The 17558-nt window shown below is 41.5% G+C and overlaps 1 protein-coding gene across 1 annotated transcript in view; it reads left to right on the forward strand.

Annotated features, from left to right (window-relative positions):
• Window positions 1-17558, forward strand: part of LOC105734336 (calmodulin-regulated spectrin-associated protein 1-like) — a 67812-nt gene that overhangs the window by 41890 nt on the left and 8364 nt on the right. Inside the window, 2 exon segments of the mRNA XM_064363782.1 lie at window positions 5322-5458; window positions 12453-12587. Coding sequence (XP_064219852.1) covers window positions 5322-5458; window positions 12453-12587 — 272 coding nt within the window.

Genomic DNA, 17558 nt, shown 5'->3' on the forward strand with positions numbered 1-17558 from the left:
ATTCTGTGAGCTCCTCACATTACCTGATTATCCAAAGAATTGAGAGGCTAAAGAACTGAAGTTGTTTGAAAGAATAATTAAGAATTTAATCTTACTGTGTTTTCCTTGTCTAGTTTTATTTGCTCGCTTGTGGGCTCTTTTCGTTAGTTTGGTTTTGGGTTTGTTTCTGCATTTAACCATGAAACAAATTTTGTAAATGAGGCAGAGGAGCAAGACATAGGGATAAGTGAGGGAGGATAAGACAGTCGTGGATGACACACTCTCGTTCACTGCCTTGTTTTCCCTGAGCTCAAAAGATCACAGTCAACTTCTCAAACCAAAGCTGTTTATTACCTTCTACTCCCTCTGCTGGTCTCAAGCTCGCAAAGCCCAGGTGTTTAGAGAGGTAAGTCTCTCCAAATTTTGCCCACACATCTCCACCACTTCCAGGAGGCCTCCCTACCCCAACCTTCAACGTCAACCACCTAGAAAACTGGAATTCTCCTTTCTCTGAACCCCCAAAGGTGGTGGCCTTTGCCACTTGATGTAGCACTTAATTGCAAATCCTCTTTGCACTCTGCCTCTTTTTTAAATAAATATCTCCCCTTTGACCATTCCATAAGTTTCTCCAGGTCAGTAACCATAGCTCAGGCTTTTTTCCTAACCCCAAAGCATCCAGCTGAAAACTAGACAAAATCTTGGTGAGTTAGCTACAAATGATGTAGTGAGTCTGAAAAAAAAATTAGCAATTGAGAATAAAAAACATAGCCATGCCCAACATTTGTCTTCAGATGTTCAATTAACATCTGTAAGCTAACAATTGTTTTTTAGCTAGAAAAGACATTCTATCCTCCCTTCTCCCTTTCAGCTTTTTCTCACTTCTAATGGAGTGACTCAAAACTTTTTGATCAAGAGCATATATATAAAGGCAGCATGCACACATACACATGCATGCCTGCACACGCACACATGCATGCATGCACACACATACGCACACATACCTCTAAACTCTTTTTTCCTTTAAAAGGCAAAGCCCCTTTTAAACATAACGAACGTTCCATGCCCTGGAGAAGACCACAGCAGCACACCAGACCAGCCGGATGGAATGGGCTCCCACTTCTCTGAGGTTGAGCCCCTTCAGGCTTTCTGTCCTCACCCCAACACCTCAGCTTATGGTTTCTTTTTTGCTGATACAAGCTCTGGAGGTGTCCCCATGGAGACATAAAAAGGCTTCTGGTTTCTACTTAATAAGGAAACCTGAAAATATACAAGACCCTAAATGCATGGCCTCTGAGAGAATTTTCCCATGGGCCACATCCAGGTGTAAGAAATAATTAGGAAGGGTACAACTGTACCTGTATTAAATTTGATATTACATTTACATGCATGCGAAACTGTGGCCCATTCTCAACCTAACTTTTTAAATTATGACTTCTTGTTTGTTTTTTCACCTATACAACACTAATGCAATCGTTTTGTGCTCTGTACTTTACTGAGTTTGTTCACATTATTTTTTTCCTTGATCTTCAAAATATCCTTGGACAGCAGGCATGAGAGAGAGGATGAGTGGCTTACCCAAGGTCATATAGCTCATTAGTGGCACCACCAAGGCTAGAATATTAATAGTCATCTTTACCCAACTGCCTATCTTAATGCAGATCTCTAATGCCAGAAATATAAATTACAATGTGTGGGACAGCTGAGTCAAGGAGAGAATATATCCAAGCCTTTCTAGAGCCAATAATACCCCTTGCTAACATCCAAATCATCACTAAGCTTTCATGGTTAGAATCCCTTTCCAATTGGAGTGTTCCTATCCATGTGGCATGGATCATGATACTATTTTTCTGATTTTCCACAAAAACTAGAAAAGCAAGGAATGTTTAAAAAGTACTATAAAGTACTTGGAGATCCCCAAGTCATAAGTGCTGTGCTAATGATGTCAGCATCCATTGCAAGGTAGACTGTTTTATATCAAGCAATTGTAAATACTGGTGGCATCTGTAATCTCCAACAAGAGCAACTTACGGGTTCTGTTCTCAACTTTGATTTTGATTTGTTTCTGGGCCAGTAACTGAGATCCCTATCCTTACCTTAATGCACTTTTTATAGTTTAATTTCCTTTATGTGGCACTGTTCGGAGCTGGAATTTTTTTAAAGCAATATGACTCAATTGAAATCAGACTTTCCCTAAAGAAATCAAGCAGATCACAGAGGGGTCCAATCTAAAAACTCTGCCCCACCGCCTGTGGTCATTCCATAGAGAATTATACTTCCCCTTTTGTGTTTATCTGAATGATTTGTTTGCCTCAGCCTTACGATGGTGCAGTACTAGGGTTGATGAATAAAGCCTCCTGAAAATACATAGAATGTACCAGTATCATCCACAAAAGCTTTGTGGATGGGACATTTCTTTCAGTCTCTATTTAGTCCTTTCTGATAATACTGGCTCTACTTCCTTCCATCATTAGGGCTGCTGAGATATGAACATAGAGGGAGGATGGTCCTCCTCTAAGGAATCTGTTCATTGCAGACAGGGCCAGCATGCAATACTTATGAAGTGGCTGTAGTGCCTCCTTCCCAGTGATTTCTCTGATGTGGCCATAGCATGAAATTCTCAGGAAGAGCATTACTTTGGGAAAGATGTTGAGGTAGAGAGAACCCCCAGAGAAGGTGATCAGGAAGAAGAGAGAGGTCTAGAACAAAGGGCAGAAGGAACAATAGGTCCTGCCTCTTCCTACCTAACTGACTTTGAGAAAATTACTTAATCTCTATAAGATTCTCTCTTTTCTTTTAATCTGCAAAGTGGGAAATACTCTAGAAACTACCTCTTAGCATTTCTGTGTGTACCAAATAAATAACATACAAGCAGAGAACCCAGGGTTCTGTGGGGTGCCCAAGCTAGCTTTGGCAACAATAATGCTACTGGAAGGGCAGCTCCAGGACCCCAACCGTCTTGGGGGAAGCTGTAGAGAAGATCAATATAGAGAGGTAACAGCATGCCAGGGACAAGCTCTGCTTCCATGACATTGCCTAGGGTGGGCTCTGGGGATGCTTATCTCTCAGTGATGAATTAATGAGTTAATGAGATCAGACATGCTGTACGTACACCATGTTCATTTTTCTTTAAAGTTTTCACTAGTGGACCAAGGCCAGTGGAAAAAAACATTTCTAATATCATTAGCAGTAAATGTCTTCCACGCCATACATTCAGTTATTTCGAGGGGAAGGAAAGAGCTGTGGGACAATAGGTAGGTCATGGATTAACAAGAGAGAAGTTTATGTTATTTTTCCTTGAGTAAGATACCTGTATTTATTGCATTATTTTAAGAAATCCTGTCTCTGGGTTAAAAATGTCTTGGCTCTTGAGTTGGAAATGAGGAGAGGGTATGGGGAGGGGTGAGAATTTCTTAGAATTAATCTTATTTAAAGAGCAAAGCCATGTTTAATTGCTCTTATTATTTTTGAATGAAGATCCTCACAAATCTTTCAGTGACTCATTGATGGTTACAGATATTGCTATGAATTTTCAGGAGAATGCAAAGAATTCAAAAGGTACAATGCCCTTTTTCTTTTCCTCCATCTCCTTTAAAAAAAAAAAATCCCCAGGCTGAAGATACAGAAAATTGTACCTATTATACAGAAAAGTGGCATTTTATTTTAACTCTGTCTTTGTTAGTGTCAAATTGCACTACTGTACTTTACAATCTGGCAACAGGTTTCCGATACTCAATATAACAACCTCAGCATATTAATTAGTTTTCAAGACCCCTAAGTAATCAAAATCTAGTCGTTCAAGGTCACAGTTTGACTTATTTACAATTGACAAATAACTTGGCAAACTCTGCACTGAGCCACTCCATACAATAGAAAATATATTGTCACTCAACTCAACAAAAGAATCTTTCTTTGCCATCTCACTACAATGGCCCTGCAAATGAACATCGCCTGAATAAAATCCTAACCACATTTTCACTCTCATTAACCACAGTAGGGTAGCACACAATTTGCCTGGCTCCTGCTTAGACCACTGTGCACCATTTTAGTAGCAGCAGTTTGATGGGTTTTATGGCAGGTGATATATGGAGTGGGAGTTTCGGGAGTCGTAAACAGAAGGCACTGTGTATCACAATGTGGTTTAGGGATATAATGACTGTGTTGTAAAGCAAGGGATGACAATACTGCACTAGGCTTAGGGTACTGAACCAATAGACCAAACAGCTCAACATAACTCAAGTAAGAATGAAAAATCCTAGGAAGGAGAGTGTGTGTGTGTGTGTGTGTGTGTGTGTGTCTGTGTGCGTGCCTTCTTCTAGCTTTCATTAATTACTTCTGATGAATTTGAATAAGAGCTACTAAAACTGAAATAAATCTGTGTCTCCCTGGAAAAATAGAACATTTCTCTTTCATTCTAGTGCAATCTTTTTCTGCTTCCTCTGTCCAACCCTTAACCACTTTCACTGGCAGAATAATTAGGTAAACAGCTAGTCCTGGTACAAGGGAAAAAAATAGTAGAAATTTAGGAAGATTGACACAGAGGAAAAAATATCACCAAAATAAACGTTCTTTCTTGTCTAGGAGGACCCATCTCCTACGGCAAGGAGTCAGATTCCATCCGACCTACGAGCTACCCCTCCTGCCCAGAGAGCGGAAAGACTTTGCAGGGCCATAGCCAGTCTCAGGGTCCTCTCTGCTAACATCCCTGGGTGTCCTGGATCAGATTGTCTCTGAGTGACTTGAAGTCACTTTCCCCTGGAAGACTCTGGCATTTACCAAACGGGGAAGAGCAATATGTGACCTCCTTCAAAGAAAATAATGCTGGATCTACAAATGAGGCCTTGTGGTTACTTACTTGCTGTGTGACCTTGGCCAACTCAAGAAACTTCTCTGAGTTTCCCTTTCCTTTTGGCTTACTATCCTATCTTCCTGACTTACAGTGGGAATCACCACACCAGGTACTAGTTCGAAACTGGAAAGCAATAAGCCAGTAGAAATCATCATTCTTATCATCATCATGTCATCACCATCACTATCACAGCCGCATAATGTGCTGCGATGTTATTATATGTTTTGTTCTAACTGTATTTCCCTCTCCTTGGTTCCCAGCGAGTAGCCAAGTCCTTTGCCTTCCTTACTTCAGTGGAGGATTTTAATGGTTGAAAGTAGAAGTTGCCTGCACAGAAGTCCCTACCAGGACTTTTCTTCTAAAAGTTTGCACTCCTTGAAGCACAGGGAAAAAAAAAAAGAATGCCTTTGAATTTGGAGATGCCCCGAGACTGAGATGGTGGCCTGTAGGTTTAGAGAGAAGTGAGATTCCAGGGCTCTATTGCAATGCCATGCAGAGGCCATAGGCCTCTGGCTGCGGGTTGGCATAATGAAATTTAAGAGGCTGAGCCTAGACAGGAAGGCTCCCCACCTTGGCAAAAGGATGGTGCTGAAGCACTACATCCACGAGTTCAAGGAACCAATGCAGATTAGGGTGAGCAGTGCCCAGAGTGGACTGATATCAGAGGGCCTCCGGAACTCGCATTACCCCCACCCCCTACCAAAAAGAGTGATGAGGTAGTATTTCTCATCAACCTGAGATAAATCAGGCTTAATTGATTTAAATAAAATAATGTCACACACCTGCATTTGTGGCACACCTCAGACCTACTTTGCTATAACCTTGGATAATTGGATCAGGATGGGCAGTAGACATCAACCACGGTTTAAATTACACAGTACTAGTCAACAGTAACACTCCTATCCTTATTTAGTTCACATTTCCAAATTACTTTTTCAAAGATTTGACACAACTGAGGACACTCAAAAATAATACACCACTCCCTCAGGAAATCCCACAAAGGAATTACAAGAACAAAGACAGCACCTCTAGAAAGAGTTCCCAGCCTCCCAAGGGAAGTGCTAGGAGAACAGCTTCCTTTGGAATGCAGAAGTTCCAATGCACTTAAAAAAAAATCTCCCTGGCATAGCCTCATCCATATCCACCCTTTTTATTTGCAGGACCAGAATGGGGACAGGTCCTGCTGCACCTCAGGCCACCCCCAGGCTCATGTCCTGATGCCAGACTCCAGCCAGGCATGTAGCACAGTTTATGTGGATCTGCTGAGGCTGTCACTTCATTTCCCCCTTTCTCCTTAACAAGGAAATGACTGACCCACGTGTACCACGTATCTATTTATCAGCAGATCATAAGCCCAGTCTTCTGAGATCTTGTGACAGGTCCCATTAGCTATGAGCCACCCAATAATGTGTATAATCAGTTGTTAATGGCAATATGCTATTCTGTGATAACTGGGCCATTTGTGAGTGTCAGTTCTACCTCGAGCAGGCAGCCCTCCACCTGACTGATACCTGGCTTCAGGGAGGCTGAATGCTCATTTCCATTTGTGATGATTCTCCCGTAGGTAAGAGGTAGGGTGGATGTTTTCCTAAATTACCCATTCTGGATGCCCTGTGCCCCTTTAAAGTTTCTGTTTAGGACCTCTGTAGTTAACAGACTCTTGGGAATGTGGGTTATAAGTAGAAATAACATACCATTTGAAATGATATACAAAGTCCAAAAGCAAATACACTGGTCCCTCTGACTCTCAAGGTACCTTCAATCACAACGAGATAACCGACACTTTGGGAGCAATGCTAAAATTCTGAGTCCTTCTAAAGGCAGATCTTCTCAAAACCATTCCACATACAAATGCCTTATAAAGGTCTAGCTATAGTAATTTCTTTTTCTTTTTCTGGCTATGGAGAAATTTCAACAAGAAGTCACAGAGTTACAGAGTTTAGTGTTACACACACACACACACACACACACACACACAGACACACACTCTCTCTCTCGCTCTCTCTCTCTCTCTCCCCCCACACACTTCTCCCACACAAAACTTGGGTGAAATTCTCCATGATCATTCCAAGACCTCCTCGGCTTCCTTTATGCATGCTTTCCCTTTTGTTTCATTTAAAGAACCAAGGGTAAAAAGTTCCAAAATCCTCAGGCACATGGGAAATGTACAAAACTCTACCTTAGTACATTTTTTCTTCATGCTCACCACAAAATCTGTGCCCACCACCCAAACAGGACAAGTTTCAACCTCAGCCCAAATTCAGCGGCTTTGGAAGTGTTTGCTAGCCTAGACCTTCATAGGTCAGAATTTGATTTATTTGGGAAAGAGAAGTTTCACTGAACCTAGAATTCTGTCGACCGGATCCAGACAATGCCCAGGTGATTTACATCCACACAACAGCCCAGCACTGCCTATCAAAGGCCCTCAAGTTTTTACTGCTGCTTCCATAAAAAGGAAATTTAGCACTAAGGACTTGCCAAAGGGTCATCACGTGTTGTTGGAGAGAAATAAAGAATGAGATGTTTGTAAAGTGTGGGGAGAAAGTATAAGGTTCAGCTTACACTCTCCCTCCAGTACTGGTTGCCAGGAAACCGGGATCTGGCTCTATCCTTTCCAGAAATGCCACTTCCTCAGAGTCACTGAGGAAACAGAGGTACACCCAGGCCTTAGAGGGGATAATTCCTTACCAAGTTTAGCATCTTAGGGGAATGACAACAACCCTGGTCCAATTTCAAGAGAGCTTGGTTTTGGCGTGTCATAACATGGCAGGGGTGGGATGGAGAGGCTAAACCTGTGATCATGAATGGCCTAAAACATCAAAATACAGTGTTTAAGTTCCCCTCCCAAGGAGAGGTCCTATACCAACCTCAATGGATACCGGACATCCCAGCCCAACTGCATAACAGTAAAATGGTAGAGAAGATGAGAATGTGGGAAATTGCTTCTCCCCAGGCAGCACTTCAGTGACTCATTCACTCAGGGAAAAACTCTCAGTGCCCACTAAATGCAACGCACTGCACTGAGGTTGCAGAGATGAACCAACCAGAATGCAGCCTCTACACTCCTGAACCTTGTAGAAGAATGAAGACCTGTCCTGACTTGAGGGGTCAGCCCAAGGGATGGGTCTGTTTAGGGAAAATCTGAGCCATGTTCAGATAAGAGGACTCAGCTGTTGATGCCTCCTGATGAGCCAGTACTGTTATACAATCCCACACCCTGACTCTGCTTTAGTCTCTCCTGTTCATTAATGTGCCCATTCATTCATGCATGTATGCATTCAGTCAGTCAATGAATACTTATTGGGTGCCTAGTATATTGTGAACAGCATATTATACTCTAGAGATGTAATGCTGGGCAAATGAAAACATGATTCTTGCTTTCATAGAGCTTATTAACCCATTAATTGCAAGTAAATAAGGAATTTCAACTTTGTAAGTGCTACAACGGAGAAATTGATGGTGCTCTACAAGGGCCTAAAACAGAAAGGGAGGATTGACCTGCTCAGGAGATCCTTGACTTGTGATTGGGACCTGCTCAGGAGATGCTTGACTGTCAGGTAGATCAAAGGAGGGGGAAGAATGCCCCAGGCAGAGGCAATGGAAGTCACAAGAGCTGGGTGCATTGTGGTGGGGACTAGGGACTGAAGGCAGGCCAGTGATGCCGCAGCACAGCACAGAGACCCTGGCAGAAGACATGGCAGTAGGACATGTAGAGTTTGGCCACACTCAATAAGGAATTTCAGTTTTGTCCTAAGAACCGTAAAAAGTTTTTTGAGCTGACACATGATCATATTGGTTTTTTAAAAAGTCTCTCTGGCTGCAGGATGATAAAAAGAAAGGAAGGAAGCAGTATAAAAGCAGAGAGATTGGTATGGGGTCTCTTTTCCAGCCCAAGCAAAAGATGATTTGGGTTGGTGAAGGATGAAGCTGAAGGTGGAAATGAAGAAAAAACTAAATGCTTTGAGAGGTAAGAGCAAGGATTGAATATATGGGGTGACAGGTTGTCAAAATGACCTCTAGGTTTCTGGTTCGATTTCCTGGAAAGACAGCTGGCCAAACCACAGTCTACCTTGTGGTTGTGATCTGTGTTCACCACCACATCTTGGCTTGCCTGACTCTTTTTCAACCTGTTTCTGCTCAGTTCCTTGCCTTCAACCTCAACAATGAACCCATCGGTCTCAATCTCAACCCACTGGACCAGGTGTCCTTGTGATGCTCTTCAGTGATTCACCTGGCTGCACACACCACGATGTCCGCACGCCTCTTGCTTGGGTTCTGTGAGCATCCCTCATTACCACCTCTCCTCTCCCACCTCGACTTCAACTGACCGCATCTCCCCAGCTTGAGTTGCTCTACATCTTCCCCCTACCATCTTGGGCTGTAACAGGAGGAAAGATGCTCATTCCTGGATACTGACAGAGCCTTACCCCTGGTAGATAATGTTGTTCTTTCAAGGTTGGGCACAAAAATGAGTTACCTCTTACTTACATAGTAATGGAGGAATCGGTAACGACACTATTCATTGAACTACTGCTTACTGAATTTATGTACTGTGCATAGTTTAAATATTTTCAACTTCACAATAATGTCATGAGGAAAATATTATTATCCCTGTTTACAGATGAGGAAACTGAGGCACAGATAAGTAATTAGTCCATGGTCACATGGCTAATAGTGGAAAAAGTGAGATTCACCCCAGGAAGTCTGACTCTGAAGCTATTTCTCTTAGCCACTATCCTCTAGTGCCTGGGACAGATTCCAATCTGTTTGACAAATGTGCTCAGGCACTCCCATACTCTTAAGACTGGCTACAGAAACCCCTCTTGGTCCAGCCATATTCCCACAGTTACAAAATAGAAATCATCAAGTGACACCCAGAAATAAAACCTTTCATATGTGGAATCAAAAGTCGAGAGTCATTTGTTTCTAATTAATTCCTACTGTTCTCAGATATCAGCCTTTGCTATGGTTATCCCTAACTTTCTTTGGAAAACTCAATCTCAGTAGTAGGGGTGGCTATGAAATAATGTGAAGCTGTTTTTTCCTCACGCTAAATAACCTCACACTGTTGCACATTTTAGTTGGCTTATCTGTTTATTGACTCCCTCTCACCCTCACCTATTAGTTTTCACATCTCAAGGGTACCACCCACTTCTATTTCTCAAAACTTCCCTTCCCTCGTGGAATTCATTGATGTTAATCTGTTGCTCCCTCTTGGAAAAAATTAGGAGATTTTCCAGGAAGAAACATACTACTCTGAATAAGAGGACAGATGCCTTCTTTGTCTGTTGTACTTTGTGTTTTGTATAATAAATCATGTCAAATTGGGGTAGTTCTCTTCCACTCCAACAGTGTAAAATGCATAAGCTTGAGGACATCTAGTCATTTTGCATATTAGATTATTTTTAATATTAATAAAAATAGCAGATACTTATTTCACATTTTATAATATGCTAGGCATTATCATGGGCACTTTGTAGGCACTGACTTAACTCTTGCCATCAACCCTATTTGCTAGATATAATTCATATTATTTTATAGACCAGGAACACTTCACTTTGGAAGAACTTTATGGAGTAATGAGGATTTGGATATGCCCATGTGACCATCAAATGACAATTGAGACTAATTTGGAAGCTATATTAGCTAGATTGTAGGATTTAGCAAATAAGTATGTTAATGTTATTAGGAACCAATATTTTTAATATAAGAATAAAAGAATGACATAAATGAAATCAAATAAATTAATTAAAAACTTGTAAGGTTACATCTGAATGATACAGCTAGCTAGCTAGCTAGATCCATGGACAGGCCTGAAAAGCAATGATGCCTCAAAGGATGAACATCCCTAGAGCCTAGATCTACTTAGGAAACCCACTCCTTACAAATAGAACCAGATTTCCTTAGAGAAAATACTATTTCCAGGTTGAAGGCAGGGAAAATACAAGGTGAGCCTGGAACATCTTACTGTATCAAAAAGAAAAGAAGCACTCTAAGACTAAATATAAACCGAGTGAAAAGAACACAAGTATCCACTCAAAGGGACTTCCACTGGCCAAGTTTGGGATTGTATGTACATCAAAAAAACTACTATAATATATTAAAACATGGTGAGTAAATTAAAATCTGTGAGTTCATAGTGATACAAACAAAAAGATGAAGCAAACAAAAAATAAATTGTGTTTGCCAGTGTTGGAGGTGACATGGCCAACTTCTCCCTCTGAAACATGATTAGTAAAGAGGAAAAAAATGGTGTACTCACCTAGGTTGTTTAGGAGAATTGTAGTTTATCATCATTAGTGAGTGATATTGTGCACATTCAGTGAAATAGTAGATTCAGGCCAGGATTGCCAATGAATGCTAAAACCATTAGGTGAAAGGTTTATGAAGAACAAATATCCACCAGATTTCAAAGTACCACCCAAATCACAAAGGGATAAACATAACCAGTCATGGAGAGTGCTTATACTCAGCACCTTGACCAAATGATCAAACTTAAGATCACTGACAGTAGGACAGCCTGATGCATGTGCCTACTTGTGAGAAGCAGTATCAAGCATGCAGCACTACCTGTAAAGTATTTTTGCCATTGACATCTGAGAGAATTTTGACATCTGACATAATGAGAATTTTGCCAGGCCTTTTGAGCTAACTTCCAGTTAGTTACAGAAAATATAGGGGACAGAGGCACAAATTAAATGACACCCAGAGAAAATGACCAAACAAACCCAGATCATGGGACAATCTATAACACAGCTGTCCTATTCTCTCTCTCTCTTTTAAAAATCACTACTATTAAGAAAGAAAAAAATGAGCCAGGCCTGGTGGCTCATCCCTGTAACCCCAGCACTTTGGGAGACCAAGGTGGGAGGATTGCCTGAAACAAGTAATTTGAGACCAACATGGGCAATGTGGTGAGAACTTGTCTCTACAGAAAAAACTTTTTTAATTAGCCAGGCATGATGGTATGTGTGTGTAGTCCCAGCCACTCAGGATGCTCAGGTGGGAGGATTACTTGAGCCCAGAAGTTGGAGGCTGTGGTGAGCTATGATGGCAACACAGCATTCCAGCCTGGGATACAGTATGAGATCCTGTCTCAAAAAAAAAAGTGTGTGTGTGTGTGTATATATATAAACACACATACATGGATGTCTGTGTTTGTGTGTGTGTGTGTATGTATGTGTGTTTATATATATACACACACACACACACACAGACATCCATGCTAGGAGTACCACTGGACTTTTCTCAGTTACAGAAATCTAAAGAAACATCATAACCAAATATAATGCATAAACCTTCATTGAATCCTGGTACCAAAATTTAACTAGCTATAAATGACACCTTGGAAGCTTAAGGAATTATTCTAAGGTATAGTAATGGTAATATGATCATTTAAAAGAAACTTCTCATTTTTAGGAGGTACATTCAGAAGTGTTTAGAGTGAAGTGTCATGACATCTGCAACTTACTTTCAAATGATTCAGTAAATATATGTGTGTGTGTCTAAATGTGTGTGAGTTTAAAAGTTATTACAAAGTTCAACTGGTCTTATGTTTTCCTTGCCCTTTTCCACCATGAGTCCATGGTCCACATTTTTCTTGCACTGTTCCTCCATAAGTCCATAGGTGGAACTATGGACTCATAGTTACATTCATAAGGATGGCTCCTTTAGCCAGGGTCCCAGGATGAGAAAGCCCATGAATGGACCTATAGTTGACTTTCAGCTTGGAGCAGAGCTGCAGCCAACCTGCAGCCCTCATGTAACGGGAATGTGAAAGAAATGCCTTACATTATAGGCGATTGTTAGCCTATAATGTTAGCATGGCAGGAGGGGGCTCAGAAGATAATAACAGTACTACTTTGCAGCGCTGTTGTATGGATTAAATAACACCTAAAAGGCAGATAGCATGGCATTTGACATAGAGTAGATGCCCAGAAACTATAACTGCTGTTACAAACAGGTATTAGTCTCACTCCCCCTCTCAGGAGAGCTCTGTTTCTCTAGGGTCACCCACACCTATGTCAAAGATGCTGACTCACCATGTCACTGATGCTTGGCTTGAGCCTCTAACACGCTGATGCCAACCCACTATAGATCTCCCCAACACTTTGTGCTGTCTTCTCTCTCTGCCACTGCCCCTGTGTGCTATCATAATCTGTCTTTGGATCTTCTGTGTTTCATGCTTCTGCAAATGTCTGCACAGTGGCCAACCTGACACCTAGGTGGTGGCACTGACCCACCTATCACCTCTATCACCCTTGACACCCACTTTCTTAGCTGATTCCAGCTGGTGCTTCATTACTACCTCACTTCAGATTTCCAGATATCAGAGTCTCCATTATGAAAAGAAATACAGGTTCTTTTTTGCTGTGCTGTTTTGTGGGGTCATAAAATCTCCCTGCAGAGAGGGGAGGACTCATGCTTCCAGTGCAGTATGTCCTCACTTAACATTGTCAAGAGAGTCTCAGAAACTTCAGCTTAAAGCAAAACGATGTACAGCAGGTCCTCAAATAATGTTTTTTCCTTCAACATTGTTTTACTATAATGCCAATGAGAAAAACAAAATGGTTTCCTTATATGTCATTTCGCAGTTTCCAATAATCTATCAATGATGTTAAGTGAGGACTGGGTATAGTTTAATTTTTTTCAGTTTTCCTATGGCTTGGGATCATGAGTGCCCCCAGGTGACCAGGGCAGTGCAGCTTTAGTAGAGCTTTTTATTGCCCCCAAATTACTGTCCTTTGCCAAATAAAGAGACTAGGCTATGTTGGGCCACTCCCCCTAGACTTCTTCCCTGCGCATGTGTGTATGTGTGTGCTTGTATGCATGAGTGCCTGCCTGAGATGGCGGAGTTTCTCACAAAGCTCCGCTGTCCTTTTCTGCAATCTGGCATTTGTCAGAACAAGCCCATCCCAAGTCTCCCAGGCAGCATCGCCTAAATCTGAACCCCAGTGCTGAAAAGGATTTAGTTCATTCCCACTCTAGCTACAGCCTCTCCTAATCAAGCATGGTTTTCATATTATAGGTTATAAATTAAATTTCACAGTAAATTGCATTGAAATATTAAGGGTTTCAAGTGGACTAGCATCTCCAGATGAGGGATCCCAGAATTAGGTGTCTGATTCCCCTCTACGTATCTCCAGACCTAGCTTTGCTGCCAACTGGCCGAGTTGGCTCAGATGAGTCACTTGACTTCTCTGGCTTTAGTCTCTATCACTTGATCAAGGTTAGATCAGGAGTCTAACCTTGAGCTAGGAGTCTAACTTGTATGTAGGCAGGAGTCAGGAGTGTAACCTCTATGAAGCAAACTACGGATAGCCTATGGGTCAACTCTGACCTGCCACTTGTTTTATTGGAATACAGACACGCCCGTTGGTTATGTATTGTCTATGGCTGCATTCGCAGTTGTGACAGAGAATGATTGGCAGGAGAAATCTAAAATATTTACTACCTGGCTTAAAGAAAAGTCTGGCTTGCCTTTAGGTTAGGTGATGAATAAGGTCTCCTCAAGCTGCAATACTCTGAGTCTCTGATTCTTGTGTCATAACCAGATGCATTAAAACTTACAATTTTTAGGGAAAGATATCTGAAAAAAAATCCATCCTGCCCAGGATTTTGAAATGATTGCTGCTGTACCTATTCTGCCAAAAACATGACTCATCAGATTGAACCAGGGAGCTGGGATAAAGGCTAAAGGACCCTTCAGAAGTGAGAGAAGCTTGAGATGGCTACAGCTTTTTCAGCTTTTCAAGGAGACCTTGTGTTTCATAGTGTGTGAGTGAGTGTGTGTGTGTGCGTGTGTGTGTGTATGTTTGAAAGGTCCACATATCCAGTTCCTTTCACATTAATAGAAGGCACATGGCTCCTTCAACAGGGAAAATATCTTTCAGAAACAGCATAATTTGCTCTAGTGGATAACAAATAGTTGGAAGTTTTCTCAGCAAGAAACCATTGTATCTGGTTTCAAATTCCCTTTTCAAGCCAAAGAAAATGATGATGATCTCTAAGCCATGGCTGTTTTTTGACACAGACCTGAACTCAGAATTCTAAACAGGACTATGCAGAACTGGATTACATTTCATCTCCCTCGCCCATCCATCTTCCCCTTTCCTGCTCATTTGCTGGGGTCGCAAAAGTATTGAGTGCTCCGGGACAGACTTGGCTTTCCAAACCATGCAAGTCATTATGAATGGCCTTGTGTCCAGGTAAAGGTTAAGGAGGTCCTTTGTTGTTCTAGTTTAACTTGTCCCTGCCACTGCAGCCTAATCATTCCACATAATAACAGACCTGATACACAGGCCCGAGTCAAAGTCACAAGTCAATAAATCCATTCCTTCCTCCCTTTCAGGCAAAGTGTTGAATAGTACTGAGTGTGCAGTGTCACCAGATCCTGTAGTCTATCACATCAAGGTCGTCTGGTATACAGCACTGAAAAAAAACAACCTGCTTTCTTTTCAGTTCCTTACACATTCGAGAGAGAAGCATTGCTATCCGACACAGAAGGGTGAATGAGGGGTTGAAAGGGAAAGATTTACCACTCTGGTTTATGGAATCATGGAGCCACTGAAATTGAGGACCACAGGTCCTAGACATCAGCTATCTGTGTTGTCCCTCCCTTCATTTTGCAAATAAGTAAACTGATGTCAGAAGAGGGGAAGGAATTTGTCCAAGAACACGTTGCCTTCGAGGGATAGGACCAGAACACAGACCTCCTGACTGCCAGTCCAGTGTTCACTCTCTACTTTGAAAGGGGAAGATGGGGAATGCAAAGGGAAAAGAAAAACAAGAAATCTCTCCCTTTCTAAAAAGAAAACACTAGCCAATTCTGCACCCTCCTTACCAGAGTCCATTCTCTGCACTCAGATAACGTCCTATGTGTGGATAAATTGTGTGAGGTTGTATTCTCACTTCATTTCTCCAGGAAAAATATTCAAACTTCCAAACTTCTAGAAACCTCAGTTTTCTCATCTGTAAAATGGAGATTATAACAATGTCTGTTTCAAGAGTTGTGGTGAGGCTATGTTGAATGGTACCTGACACATGGTATTGGTTCAGCAAGTGCCAGCTCTTGTTATCATCATTGTTGTCACCAGGACAAGGACAGCTGCTGTGTGCTAACCCGTAGACAGCTGCCCCATCAGCCTCTCTCTTCCTGTATCACGGGTGCAGTCTCTTGGCTGCTCTCAATGGGACAAAGTGTGGCTCACCAAATTATCTTTTCACCTCTGGTGTGAAAATAAAACCTGCTGATAGAGGATCCTTGGAAGTATGCAACCCTGAGTTACAGTTTGTTTACTTTGCTAAGGGACTTCCAGCTCCTGCAGGTTCATAAATTCCTTGTGGTGGAGGGGGGAGGGATTGTAAATTAACTTGAATAATAGGGTTATATTTGTGTACCTTCCAAAGGTTTAAATCGCTTCAAAAGGAGAAAAAAAAAAATCACACTGCTCATCTGCTGTCTCTATTTTTTCCCTTAATTAGCAGTTGGATTAGGTACATTTGGAGGGGAAGAATTAAAGGTGCCAAAGAGAAACCTAAGCCAAATGTTGAGAATTTCTGCCCAGGGACCTTAAAACCATCTTTCCACCTTATCTGTAAGATGGATATGATAGTGTGGGCCTGATGTCCTAAGTCATGCCCAATATATGTTTTTGTTTGGCAAAGCCTGGGATTATGTAGCATAATCCCATCTATTATTGTAAAGACTAAGTCCAGGGGACACAGAGGTCAGGTATAGACAACCGGGGCTCCTCTGAGGAACTACAAATTTGTTTAAAACCTGCCTAGCACAGTACCAGGCACAGAGTAGGCATTCTGTAAAAACTTCCCCTTTCTTCATAAAGCTCTTCTTTGCCTATTCTTCACAACTCTGAAAGCCACACCCTAGAGAAGAATGTTTTCAATCAAGGTAGAGGACAACCCTTAGGAGTCAGATGTGGAGTAAAAATGAGTACAAAGGTCTGGCTTCTATGCATTAACCCTGAGGTGGTCTGAATTAAAGAAGATATTTATCCTCACGACATTCCGAAATACTGCAGGGATGCGTGGAATAATGTCCATAAATACTGCCTAATGTCAAATAGCAAAAACGTCTTTTCCTGTCTAGGCCAGAAATGGCTGCAGGAGTGTGATCATTGGTACAGTATCATTTTTGTAAACAATGACGTGCAGGCTCAGTAAGTCATAAAGAGCTTCGGGAGCCTTGCCCCCTCCATATGAACAGCCCCTTTCATTCTCCTTTCCTTTTCATGGTTATGGTTGATCCTATTCAAAAACTTGTACTAAAATAAAAGTGACTCATATTTAAGTGTGACTGTTATTGCTTAAGTTTTAAAGACTAAATTCTACTTAAGAATAAATAAGAATTTCAGAGAAAATCCAAATTATCATCAACTGTTCCCACTAAATAATCCCACAGATTTTTGTGAAAACCTGAATATCTCAGACACATGTGTGACATATAGAATAGCTCATGTAGGTCAGTGAAAGTCACCGGAAAAGAAAAAAGAAAAATGTACATCTTCAAGTGTTAATAGTGCAATAGCAGAGAAATACACTGTATTGTTCAGCCAATGGGATCAGCAAGGCACTGACATCTCAGATTTCCTCCAAATAAATCAGTCAGGAAGAGAAGCTTAATTTATGTTAGCAAGTAGCAAGTATGACACCTGATCCGCCTTAAAAAATGTTAGGAGTAGCCAGGGACAGTGGCTCACGCCTGTAATCCCAG

Source organism: Aotus nancymaae, unplaced genomic scaffold (genome assembly GCF_030222135.1).
Source record: "Aotus nancymaae isolate 86718 unplaced genomic scaffold, 86718_ANA_hifiasm-v0.15.2.pri h1tg000057l, whole genome shotgun sequence".
NCBI lineage: Eukaryota > Metazoa > Chordata > Mammalia > Primates > Aotidae > Aotus > Aotus nancymaae.